This window comes from Papio anubis, chromosome 1 (assembly GCF_008728515.1).
Source record: "Papio anubis isolate 15944 chromosome 1, Panubis1.0, whole genome shotgun sequence".
Taxonomy (NCBI): Eukaryota; Metazoa; Chordata; class Mammalia; order Primates; family Cercopithecidae; genus Papio; species Papio anubis.
In genome coordinates this window covers 152,258,179-152,271,568 of record NC_044976.1, presented here as the reverse complement: position 1 = coordinate 152,271,568, position 13,390 = coordinate 152,258,179, and the positions used below count along the sequence as shown (strand labels likewise).

General features: G+C 48.3%; 1 protein-coding gene across 4 annotated transcripts in view; it reads right to left on the bottom strand.

Moving 5' to 3' along the window:
• LAMB3 (laminin subunit beta 3) overlaps positions 1-11,946 on the bottom strand; it is a 40,007-nt gene extending 28,061 nt beyond the window's left edge. Inside the window, exons 1-3 of one of the 4 annotated variants that reach the window (XM_031656077.1) lie at positions 11,145-11,946; positions 9,677-9,741; positions 8,724-8,878 (exon numbers count right to left, since the gene is read on the bottom strand). In XM_031656077.1, coding sequence (XP_031511937.1) covers positions 8,724-8,878; positions 9,677-9,704 — 183 coding nt within the window. In that variant the 5' untranslated portion in view covers positions 9,705-9,741; positions 11,145-11,946. Of the gene's footprint in view, positions 1-8,723; positions 8,879-9,676; positions 9,742-11,144 lie in introns of those variants that run through there. The other 3 variants (XM_031656079.1, XM_031656075.1, XM_031656078.1) reach the window with 3 other exon arrangements.
• Positions 11,947-13,390: the final 1,444 nt, after the last annotated feature.

Below are 13,390 nucleotides of genomic sequence, written 5' to 3'. Positions count from 1 at the left end.
TTGCATTAGCATTATTACTAGGCACTTCCTTCTTGCAATTAGGGAGTTTGAAGGGAGGGGTGGAAGAGTGAGTAGGTAATAAAGCATCAGTAGTAAGTGGAGTACAACCATGTGCAGAGGAGTCCTTGGTAGTTTCAATGCAATAGCCTACTTAAATCTCACAATAACCCTACGTGATAAGTAGTATTAGCCCCATTTACAGAGGAGAATGCTGAGGCACAAAGAGGCAACATGGCTTTGCTATTGACTGATTCCCACCATCAGCATCAGAAAGAGTCCCTCCTCTCCTTTCTCTCTTTCTCTCTTCTTTCATCCTCTCACTTCCACTCGAAACTAGTTGAGTGGCAAAGATGTGGGGAAGTATGCTAAAGGGTAGCAGTCTCTGTCTCATGCAGCGAGCCCCAAGAAGGGCTTGGTCTGACTTTGAAGCTTATCATGGGGAAGGCTAAGGCAGAGAGAGAGCACTTTGGGAAGAAATGGGGCTTCTCCAGCTGACTCAGCTCAGTTACCACAGAAACTGGAGACCTGTCGCTGGCTGAAATACCTGAGCACTTAAAATAATCCTTTCTGGGCAAGAGAAGGCCCTTGCTAGAGCCTGACTCCCCTCCAGACCCCTATTTTGGTCCCTGGCAGGGAGCATGCCCTTCTTTATACTCTTCCCAGCCTCTCAGGGACAAACTTTTCCACTCCTGTCCTCTGCCTGCACTCAGCACATGTCCTGAGAAGAGACAAGGGCCAGCTGCCTTCCGGCCGCCTGTCACCAGAGCTTTCTCCCCAGCTCTGCTGGGAGCTGGTCCAGCCCTTCCCTGGTCAAGAGAGTGCCAGAAACAAGTCTCTTTCTTTCCCTGGGCCATGGGACAAGTAGCTGGAGACTGCGGAAATGTCCTTGATACTCCCAAACGACAGGACATTATGTAACTATTAAAAACACTGTTTAGAGAAAAAAAATTAATTGCATGGAGAAATGATTATATTATGTTTCATGAAAAAAAACTGCGCATATACTTGCATATACATTATAATCTCAAATATATAAGTGTGTGTGAATATATATGTATATATTTCCATTTAAAGGAATGTAAAGTATTTGGAAGGAAATATACCAATATATTAAGTGAAAACATGAAATTGCTGATATTCACCCATTTTGACCTATAAAAATGGCAACTGCATACAGTTCAACCTGATATCTCTGGGTAGTGGAATCATAGATAACTTGTTTTTTCCTTCTCTGTTATTTTTTATTATGTTTAAACTTTTTGTTTGTTTGTTTGTTTGTTTGTTTGAGCAGGGTCTCACTCTCTCGCCCAGACTCTGGGGTGCAGTGCCACGATCTCTGCTCACTGCAACCCTCTGCCTCCCAGGCTCAAGCGATTCTCCCACCTCAGCCTCCCGAGTAGCTAGGATTACAGGCACAAGCCACTATGCCCAGCTAATTTTTGTATTTTTAGTAGAGACGGGATTTCACCATGTTGGCCAGGCTGGTCTCAAACTCCTGACCTCAAATGATCCACCCACCCCGGCCTCCCAAAGTGCTGAGATGACAAGCATGAACCACTTGCACCAAGTCTGTTTAAACTTTTATACCTTGGATACATATTAATTTTTATATTCAGGAGAGCAGATAGTATTATAAAACAAAACCAACTAAAAATGCCCAGGGTTTGTTGCCCTGCTCCTCCCTCAGTCTTCATGGGGATAATCTGGGGCACCCATGCCTTCTTCTCCTTCCTTCCACGTGTGCAGGCACTGATGGCGGGATCAGATGGCATCATAGGCTTATAAACTACGTGCTGCTTATCACAGTAACATAGCTAAAGGAGGAATTTATCTCAATCCTTGGAGACAGGCTAAGCCAACAGGCGAGACAGGTATTTTAAGTAGCTCTGCCTGTCAACGAGCTAGCAGGACAGAAGCCTGAAATAGAGCAATTTATGGCAGAAGCCCACATGAAGACAAGCTGCTAATTTATCCTTTCCCTATGGGCCTCAGTTTCCCTTTCTGATTTATTCTTGTATGCTTATATGTAGGGTGCACATATTTGTAAGCATAGTGTGCGTGTGTGATTCTCAGTGTGAAGCTCTTCTTCTCTCATGTGTGATGTGCCCCCGTCTCTTCCAGAGATGGCAGCTCTCTGATGCAGCTGCCTCCCTCTCTGGGGTCATTTGGCCAGCATTCTTCTGGCTGTGTTACCTCAGAGACACAGTACTATTATCAATTCAGCCTGTCAGGCCTCCAGCCAGTTTGGCTCCTGCTTGCTCTCCAGCTGGAAAGGCTAGGCCTTCTCCCTTATCCTAGAGCTTTCTAGAAGCTCAGCAGTCTGGCTGGAAGATGAACTCTCCCAGAGAGCCAGGGGAGGGCAAAGGAGCAAGAGGGCAAGAGCCAGCAGGGGCCTGAATCATGGTGGAGATGGGAGGAAAAGGAGGGCACACCCAAGTAAAACCTCTGAGCCTTTGCAAAACACAGAGCTAATTCTGGGGGAAAACAGGAAAACAGGCTCTGATTATGTATGGCCCAGCTCCCTCCCATGAGGAAGCCAGAGGGCTGTCTGGGTTCATCTAAGAAGCTAAGGTTGGGTTATGGCCACCAGCCAGGGCCAAAAGAAAAAAAAAAAATCTAGCTGCCTTCAAGAAAATACATTTCCTCCACTTCCACTTTCTTATTGGTGAAATGGAAGGGTTGAATGAAATAATAAAGTTCCGTCTTGTTCTAACATGCTAATAGAATTCTTCCCTACTCCAGCACATCAGCCCAGAAGTTAAAGCCACTCTCAGCAAGTAGACAAAGAAAGCAAGAGAAAAATAAGACAGTCACCAGATACTGTCCTGGAGAAACACTTTTTCCAGCAATATGGACAGGGAGAAGGGGATCAAGGCCTATGGTCAGCCAGGCCTCCATTAGAATCGACTGTAGTTCAAAAGCCTCTGCATTTCTATGTCAATGCATATTGGCAATGAAGATCAAAAGTCAGCACCTACTGCAGGCACTGCGTGGGAGGATAGCCATATGTGAGGTACTTTCAGCTTCGTCTTTTTCCTTATCACGAAGTGAAATTTTGACCAAAGCCTTAACTCAGTACAGCTGTTATTTCCATCCTAACTAAATTCAGAAATCACTCTCTGAAGCTGATTATAAAGATGATATATGCTACACACTCAAAAATTACACTGCACCAGCCTCAGTCCTGAGCAATGTGCATATATTATCTTAGTCCCTCCTTCCAAAATCTCGGAGGTACCTATACTACATTTACAAATGGTAGGTATCCCCATTTTGCAGATTAGGAAATTGATAAGAAATGTGTCCAAGCCCATAAAGTTAGCAAGGCATGAAGCACAGACTCTTGTCCCACCTTGTCTGACTCCAAAACTACCTGTGCTGTTCTTCTTCTTTTCTTTTTTACCTCCCTAGCACACTGGTGCTGTTCTGATTGAAGGAACATAGCAATCACTCGGCAACCACTGAAAATTTCAGAGTTGGTTTCAGGAAACTCCCTTCTTCTGCTTACTCCACCCCATTGGAAAGGCAACCTCAACTCCAGTATGGACATCTCCAGAAAGAGGGATGTCCCCTGGACCTGAGTGCAGAAAGTTGGTTAGTATGCCAGGGACCTCTACAGGTCCTGCCAGTGGCAATGACTACAGCCCTTCATATGGCCACACAGGCAGTGGGTGGATGTCCAGGAAAAGCAGCAAAGTAGGTCTACAAGACAGTTCCCAGAGGCTTCCAGGGGCCTGGGCCCCAGAAGCAACGGGGTGAGAAGCCAGGCTAGCAAAGTTGTGAGGCCATCCAGGTTTGCCTTTGGGAACTTCCCATCTCACATTTCTCTTCTCTGCTTTTAACCCCACAAGCCCTACTCCTTAGCCCATAACAATTACGACCCAAGAATCTCACATTCCGCCAACCCAAGTTTTGCTTCTCTCTGATAGCAATTTTTCCCTACAATGTCCCTTTCCATTTTCTTCTATCCCCTCAAAACGTGACTCATTCTGGGTCTCGTGGGTCCCTTTGCAAAAGTCACATCTAAGTTTCTGATTAACATACTCAGCAAACTTAGGTTTAGGTCATAGATTGATATGGTGCTTTTCTCAAGGTTGTCTGTGTTTTAAACAAGGAACTCAGTAATGCTTCATCCAAAAGAGTAAACCCCCAATGGTAGAACTCTGGAAGTTTTAGAGATGCTTAGAGCTTCTAGGAAACAAAGAAAGCAGATATTTTGGGCCGGGGGGCAATGGCTCACGCCTGTAATCCTAACACTTTGGGAGGCCAAGGCGGGTGGATCACTTGAGGTCAGGAGTTTGAGACCAGCCTGGCCAACATGGTGAAACCCCCGTCTCTACTAAAAATAGAAAAATTAACCAGGTATGGTGGCACATGCCTGTAATCCCAGCTGCTCGAGAAGCTGAGACAGGAGAATCACTTGAACCTGGGAAGCAGGGGTTGCAGTGAGCCGAGATTATGCCACTGCACTCTAGCCTGGGAGGCAGAGCAAGACTCCGTCTCCAAAAAAAAAAAAGAGGATATTTTGGGTCAGAGGCAGGCTCAAAATCCCTTGTGGGTCGAGGATAGGGATCACAGTACATATATGAACACATCCTCTGCCAACACATTAGCCTTCCTGAAAATCAAGAAAACAGACAATTGTCAAACGAAGAAAGGCAGTGGTCGTTGGAGTGTGTGTGTCAGCAAGCAGGGGGATAAGAGTGCATTTACACGCATATGCGCCTGCGCGTATTAGAGAGGAGGGACTTCTAACTGGCTACTGTTCCTCAGCTTGTTTCCAAGAGATAAAAATGACAGCTGTTTGGCTTATACAGTTAATTAACCTGAGGAATGCGCTGTGTAAGACTGTTACTAAGGCAGCTGGGTAATTAAGTTTTTCCCCAGAAAGGGAGGGAATGGGGGATAAATAAAGCATTTAGAAGAGCAGACACAACACTGGAGGAGACATTGTCGGGAGCAGAAATCAGGGATAGAAAGCTTTCCAGCTAATCCGCTGGTTCTTGAGAACTGTGTGCCATCCCGGAAATGACTGAAGGGCATGGCGCAACCCCTGCCTTCACACGCCCTGAGAGAGGACAGTGGACTCTCGGGGTCACACACAGCCCAGCTGTCTCTGAGAAGCAAGCTGAGTGGCCAGAGCTGAATAAACAGCAAAGTTTGACTAACTCCTTCACTTCACACACGGAAAAATGGCGGTTTGTAGAAGAGCCCTGACTTTCACAAGGTCACATCCCTGTTATTAGTGTCAGACCCAAAACCAGAAAGAGGGAGCCTTCACCTCCAGTCTGGGATGACTTCACTAACCATGACTGCCTGTGGATTCTTCAATAGCTCACTCTAAGTCAGATTGGCATCAATCACCTTGAGAGGCACAGAGGAGGGCAGCCCAGGGATGGGTGGATTTTAGTGAGGTACGTGAACACATGTCCTGATCAGGGAAGAAATGCTCAGCAGTGTGCTTCGCAGATGGGGCAGCCTCTGCATGCGGATGCAGCCACCAGGAGGGGGGCAGGAGAGAAGGGTTGGATAGAATAGTTTGCATCTGCCAGGCACCAGGTTTGTGGTCACTTTACACATTCTTTTGTGCAGTCCTCATGACAACCACTGAAGCCCATTTTTCAAATGAGGCCCAGGGATAGCACAGAAGTAAATGAGGGCAGGGAAGCATCACAGAATCACAGACGTTTTCATCCATGTCTTGAGATTGAGGGAATAATGGTGCAGTGAGTTTTCCTAGAATCCATCTAGGAGCTGGAAGAAAGAAAACAAGAGGCCAGGGTGATGGGACTACAACTTCAGGCCGTTTTGGTAAAGAATAGCCTTGTCCCAACCATAGACAGTTAATGGGTCATTAAAGCAGACGAGCCCAGAAGGGCAAAGTTAGGGAGGCAGAGAAGATGCCATAAGGCAAAGCTGGCCAAGACCTATGTCCATTGCAGGGTTGCAACATGGACCCGGAATTTACAGAAGCAAGACCTTGAGACCAGTGGGATTTAGCAACTGAGACAGAATTGGGTAGAGGAGGTAACATGAAAACAGGCTAAGACTGGTCCACAAATAAAAAAAAAAAAAAGCCACACTTGGAGGTAGGGAACTAGGAGAGACAATTTTGGAACTAAAAGGAGTCTCCACTGCTCCTGTAACTCCATTCTGCTGAGTCACCCTGTGTTAGTTGACTGAAACTGGGGGTAGGGAGTGGAGGGAGTAAGGCAGAAATGTCCAGGGGTCATAAATGCCCACCCCATTGCCCTTGCATTCATGGCACATCAGTAGGATGTGGCACAGAAGAATGATCTGGTCCTGGGGCTCAGGGCTCGCTATGTCATCCCTGCATGAAGATAGAACAGAGGCACTAACCAGAGGCCTTGGCTTCAGGGAGGTATATCTGTGGGAGTGGGAACTGGTAGACAGGGGTGAGAGGGGTAATAGGGAAGGGCGAAGGGAGAGGCAATAGGAATGCAGCATTGCATTCGGCCAGCCTCGTTTCCAGCTGTGGCTGTCCAGTACACCCCCTACCTCTAACTACTCAGAAAACTCAATACACAATGTGTTTCTCTCGGAAGTCTGAGGTCCCAGCACACACCCAAACCCTCCCAATAGCTCACAGGGAAAACAAGAGCCACTTCATGGGGTGTTATAAGAATTATTCGAGATAATTTATATAAAACTCTTAGCATGATGCCAAGGACATACATGATATGCTTAACGAATTATAGTTGCCGTTGGTATCATTTAATAACAAAACAAACTTAAAAACTGACATTAGAACTCAACAGAATTAAAACTTGAATTTCTATTCTTATCACGCAGCCACCAATGCATCCAGAGAGGGTTCAGGGTACATCTGTCCAGAGAATGAAAAGGGAGTCTCTATGCCTTTAGTATCTATCTTCATTGCTGGAACTCATGGCCTTTGGGAAGGGTAGGCATGTAGTAGTGAGGGAAAGAGAAATGAAACAAGACAGAGAGGTGGAAAATGGGGGAGAGATGCTGATTGTCAGCAATCGGCTCATTGCCAAAGAATGCTGAGGAAAAGAAGGGACCCTAAAGACCATCTCATCTAATACATACAGAAAAGGACAGCAAGGCTTAGACAGGGGTAATCTCTTGCCCAAGGTCACACCTCAAGTGGTGTGACCTGAAACTATACACTACACTCAAGACGATACTCCCTGCCATCCTCTATTCTTTCCAAAAGGCTAGATAAATTTATTCCCCCTTAGAAAAAAAAGAAGAAAGAGCCAGTGCTTCTCAGCTTTCACAGCAGAAAAATAGCTGAGATTTATCCATCCCCAGGGTTGCAAAAGTCTAGACTTCTGTTTTATAAGCACCCTGTTTTGCTCTCAAGGGGACGCTTAGGAGCAGCGAAGACAGTTGGTTTCCCAGGGCATCAGAGAGGCAGAGGGCAGGTCAGTGTGAAGCCAAAAGCCCTAGGCCTGGAGGAGGAGAGACTTTTCGGATGGGGCTGGGATTGAGGGTACATCCCAACAGAGGGGCCTCTGACCTCTCCTTGCCTCCCCTCCCAAAATGCAAGTCAGCCTGAGAAAGGAAATCGGCAGAGGTCTCCCTGAAATTTTTAGACATGGGCTTGTAATTTGGAGGAAACAGACAAAATCACTCTGTTGCCTAAAAAGCTCAATACTGCCAGGTCCCCTGATGCTCATGGAGTAATCTAGACCCACAGGGAGTGCTGGCTAGGAATGGCCATCTTACCCAACCCTGTCAAATGGGCTTCCCCACATCCAAGTGGGTGAGATGCAGAAACCACAGCCATCTCTGCTCAGTACCTCCAGTCATTTCCCTATACCATGTGTAACTAAAATAGCCAAGATACTGCAGGGACTAGAAGGGCAGTGAGGCCCAGAGGCCGTATCACATACCACCTTCCACAGCCCAGAAGACAAGGGCAGCCTGGAAAGGGGAAACCACAGATAACCCAGGTCTCTTTCCCCAAAGCCTGCAGCAACTCGGGACAAATCACTCCCTTATCCATTCCCTTGTTCAAGCAAAATGGCCGAATGAGGCAGCTGGTAGACAAGAAAACACTGAGCGATTTCAACTTTGGTAAAGAAAGATTCCACCCTGCTGAGGGCAGACAAAAAGAAAACCAAAGTTCCTACAAAAAAAGACCCAGAGACAATGTAGAAGAAAAATACAACAGCTGTTTATAAAAGCCATTCCTAACAGGTGATGTTAGTCATAGTTCAAAGCGTTGTGTTTCTGGATTTGATCCAACTTACACCTGAGCCTCTGACCCTGCTGGAGAAGTTCAAGTCACTTCCTAATCTATCTCACTGACTGTGGCACAGCTCAGTTCCTGACATGGCAAGAACACAGTTTGGCCCACACATCCCAGCACCAAATAACACATGAGGCTCTGTACACCTAAATGGCCAGTGTTTGGCCTATTTGCCTATTCCCAAGACTTGAAAGACTATCTTGCCCATGCCCAAGGACTGAGAAAAGACTCCATGTCATCTCAGAGAGATAAGAGAGAAATGAGCTATTTAGTTAATTCTGAGTACATTTCCTCTTGCCCAACTAACAAGTAAATTTCTTAGAGGCAAGGATCTGGCCTTATACTTTTACTGCACTCCCCAGTCCGCGTAGTGCACAGGGCTTGGCCTACACCAAGTACATTCTAAGTATTCAGTGGACAAATGGCAGCTCACACATCCCTCCCATCCCGCTTTCCTCCAGTCCTGGGAAGTAGGGCCTACCTCACCATGCTGGGTGCAGTAGGTCTCAGGCTTGGTCAGTCCACAGGTAGATGAAGCTCGGAGAAACCGGGTCCTCCCAACAAGCAGGTCCCCGACAGGTGGATAGCAGGCCCCACGGGAGCAGGCTTGCTGGGCATGCAGGAGGCCAGGTAAGGCTGAAATCATACGGATGTGTGATGGTACAGTCCAGAAAGAGAGGGACCTCGCTGGCCACCCCCAGTGTCCTTCAGGGAAGCTGACATTAGCAAGATTATATCCTCTCCCTCACTCAAGCTTCCACTCGCTGCTGGTGGTAATAATTGCAGTATTGATACTGTTAGATTTTAAAAGTTGATTTCATATTCTATATAACTCAAAACTTGAAAAGGAGAGAGGAGAAACACTGGCAACCAAAAACCATAGATGACCCTAAAATATGGCTTTTAGAACCAGACTGGAGATATTGACTCAGCCATCACGACAAGGTCTGCGGCTCTTTCTACCTGCATTGTGGCCTCTGTGAGCAGCCCAGCGGGGGACTGACTGCTGAGCCCTTGGCGGAGCATTCAGAAAGGCCTGCGTTCATTCTGCTCCTTTATCTTCAAAGCTGCCCCAGCCACACTTTGGGAGTGCCCAGCTACAATTCACTGGAAAATAGGAACTTAAGCCACAAAGGCTTTGGAACGAGCTTGAGAAAGGATGGGAAACTGTGGAGAACACTTGGGAAACCACAAACTACCCTCGGGTAAGAATAAGAAGACATTTGGGAGCCTTTCCAGAGTGGCAGAAAATCTTCTCCCCCAAAGGCCCAAAGGAATGGGGAAATCTCACAGGTGTCCCCAGTAGACAAGTATTCCCAACTGAAGGGACTACAGGTGACAGGTGATGCCCACACTTTGGTAAACTCTCCTCCTCCCGTGGCTGTCGCCTCCCTGCCATATAACAGGCCTGAAAGGATGGGAAGGGGTACTTACCAAAACACAAGAGGAAGAGTGGTCTCATCTTCAGCCAATGGGGTGATCCCCAGAGAGGACCTTACCTAGGACAGAGCAAAGCAACCTGGGTACAACACTGCAAACACCTAGAGCACACTAGCCCCTTTTCTTTTCTATTTCTAGACTCAAGTTTTTTTTTCCGAAGTCTTTACATAGGGTCCTGATCTAGAACACTTGGTGCAGCAGATACATTTGTAGCCAAAAGCTTAGAAAATGCTGGAGCTCTAGACCCTCTCAAGTGGCATGTGACTCACAGGGTGCCCTGCGAAAATCCCATCCCCTCCCATACTCCAGCTTCCTCCTCTAAAATGGATGGGAAGGAGTGTGGACCCTGCCCTACCCCACACAGCCATAAGGACAATGTGGGGAGCAGGAAAAGGCTGGACCCTTTGCAGGAGAAAAGCTGTAGGAAGGTCCAAGGCCTAGTTCCTGCCCCGAGACGGCTGGCTTTTCTCAGGGCCTAGACCAGCAGCCTCAACCCAGCCCAGCCCAAAGTGAATGAGTCAGAGTGGCTGACAGCCTGGAGGCAAGCCTTCTCCTGCCATGGGCATGGCCTCCAATACCATCCAGGGCCACTTAGAGTTTGAGGCTGTGTGCCCACAATTCTGGGCTAAGCAGGCAGCTGGGATGCAACAGGGAGAGATGTATGGCTGTCTTTAACAAGTGAGTGAGGATTTCATCTGAAAGGGAAGCAACCCAAAATGTCTTCAATGATGGGCTGGGGCTCGACAAGAGGGGTGGGGCTGGGAGGCCACAAAGCAGGGATTCTGAAGGAGGCTGGGGAAGGATGCTCGAAAGCCACTGTGGGGTCCCAGAGGCAGGCTTGCCTTGTGGAAGCATGTCCCACCCTTGCTCATGCAGTGACCCCCTCTGCCTTGAACTGGATGTTCACTCTGTTCCAATGACAGCCACAAACTCTTTTGGCTGGGGTGGAGGGCTGGGGGCTTGGCAAGGCAGGGGCAGAGGGGAGTTGAGGACATTCCTGCCATCTTTAAATTATAGATCCTAATGCTTCAAAATCATTCCTTCTAATCCCTCTCCTAAAAGAGTCATGGGCCCAGGGAGGGAACATGTGGTCTGAGGTCCCACAGCTAATTGGCCTAAGAGAGACCCATCTTCTGACTTTCATCCAGTGCTTTCTCAGCTTTCCCACCCCTGACTGGAAATCCCCCTGGAAGTAGACGTTCTGAGCCAGGCCAGCCCACTCTTTTCACTTCTCTTTTGTGCTCAACCCCGGATCTGAACCTGCTTTCCTCTAAGCCACTGAGGTGCTTATCAAATGTGAAAAAGCAATCAAAACTGTAGCAGACATTTTAACCTAGCTCACCTGAGTGAGCTCCCAGGAAGAGGAATAAATCAGGTCCTGCAACCAGGCCCCAGGCACCCAGAGATACAGTTCTCCTCCCCCATCCGGCCCCCACCAGGCAGGTAAAGACAGGTAACCTACCTCACTGTGTGTTCTGCCGTTCTTCCTCCAGATTGCCTGAAAGCTCCTCTTGAATGTGGGGGTCTCCCCTCCTGGCTCCAGGTTTTTAAACAACAGCCTCACCTCTGGAGACTCCCTGGCTGGGTGTAGCCCCACCGCAGGGCGGGCCTCAGGAATCTGGCAGCCGTCACACCCATCTGTCGTCACTGCACCCCCACCTCCCAGGACAGGACTGGGCAAGTGGGTCGGTCGGTTGGTCCTAGAGACCTTGCAGTAAGCTCCACAATGCCCGCCTCCCTGTGGGGGCTGCAAGGGGCACCACAAACAGCACCAGGCACATGTAAGTGATCATCAGAGACCAGGATTCATAGGGTGGGGAAGGGCCCTTGCATCTGTGCCAGGCAATGAACTCCTCATTTTCCCAAGGCCAGCAGGGGTCAGCTTCCTCTTGTGACCTGGACCACCCCAGACAGAAGATCCGGCAGAGAACGCAAAGATTAGGGCTTATATAGAGAGTTAAAGCCCCAGACATGTCACTGGGCTGGAAGGTGAGAAGACCCAAACATCCAGGACCCTGGAAAGTACCATTCCCCTCCCCAGTGGAAAAAAAAAAAAAAATGAAAAATCCCAGCTTCTTGGGGAATTTGGAGGATCCTCAAAAGGCAAAGTTCATCAGGAAGGATTCAAAGCTCAACTCATCCAAGGAAAGCTTAAGAGAAATGAGCAGAGTAACTCTAAATGCCTCCCCTCCAGCTCCTTCCACAGAGTTGGCAGGGAGCCCTGGGACAGGTAACTGCCTGTGAGTCACTCCTCCCACCTGTGGGGAGGGTTAGTCTCCTAGCCCCTCCCTCCCTGGGCAGGAATGCCCGCCTGGAGGGCCGGAAAACAGACCTGACCACAAGTGGTGGAAGGAAAGGCTGAAGCATAGCTAGACTGACAAAGTCAAAACAGACTTTCCCTGGCCTCCTGCCAGGCCTGAGAACACAGCTTCCTTTGTGGGCTCCTTGCTCAGGGCTCCTGGGCTTCCAGCCACTGTAAATGGACGTGGCAGGTCCAAATTGAGAGGCTGGTCTCACAGGACACTCTTTCCCCCAGGTTAGAGTTGGAGAACTTTTAGGGAAACCTGGAGGGCCACCCAGTCCGTGTCTTGGCCCTGGAGAGCCTGTACTGGCACCGTTTTGGAATGCTAGGACCTCAAAGTTGCTATTTAAAGGAACTTCTTAACTACCTATTCCACTTCGTCAGTGTCTCCTAAACAGAAAGTTCTCTACCATTGGAGGGTTATGTCCAAGAAATTGGCTTGAAGACCCTTAAGGGGGAAATGTAGAATTTTGTGGATTAAATTGGGCATTTCTAACCCTCAGATTCTAATTTAGCATAAGTTCAGGTAGGCAGAAGAAACTATGTAATTAGCAAAGTGGGCAGTAAGTTGTTGATGCAAGTTGATGCATAATTGATATTCCAATAAATGTTAGAGTCTTGCCCCCTGTAAGCATTCCAGTGAAATCTAGCTCAAGTCAGCAAGTAAGGGTCAGTAGAAGCAGTGTCTCTTCAACACAAAGAGACCTCCCTCAAGTCCCCCACAGAGAAAGGTCACCTCGGACACTGACACGCCTGTGTTTTCAGTTCTCCCACCTGGTGGTCTCTTTCTCTCCACTTCCCCAACTCCCTGAACTCAGTCAGAGCTCTCAGGAAACTTTCGCCCTCTGCCCATCACCAGAGAATGTGACAAAGAACTCATTAATAATTAACTCAGCAGAAGAGAGCAAGGTGTTGCAATCTCAGATCCTCAGAGGAGACAAGGCAGGGCAGGTGTGCGGTGGGCCTCACCATGAGTAGCTAGGGCTCCTTAAATCCACCCCCCTCCCTTTATCTGAGGCCATGAGCCCAGGTAAATACACATTCGGTGTCTCAGACTTCACAGGCTTGGGCAGGTCCTGGAGTGGTTTGGCTTCGCAGGAGGGACATGCCAATTGCTGTGCTTGGCTCTCCCCCACACTCCTGGCAAAGTCCAGGAAGCTGTTTATGCAGACCCCCAAGAGCAGTCCAGCCAGCCTCACTCCTGAGGGACACTGATCATTTCCAAGTGGGGATCCAGTCCCCTGAGAACTCTAGGGCTCTAGGCACAAACTTTGGAACTTCAGAACCCAATTTGTTCAGTCAGGTAGCCTAAAATAGAGCCTGAGACCAGATCAGGGTCCAGCTAAGATTAAAAGGGTATGGTACTGTGGCTTGAGCCCCTCAGCCTCCCCTGTGTGCACACCTTT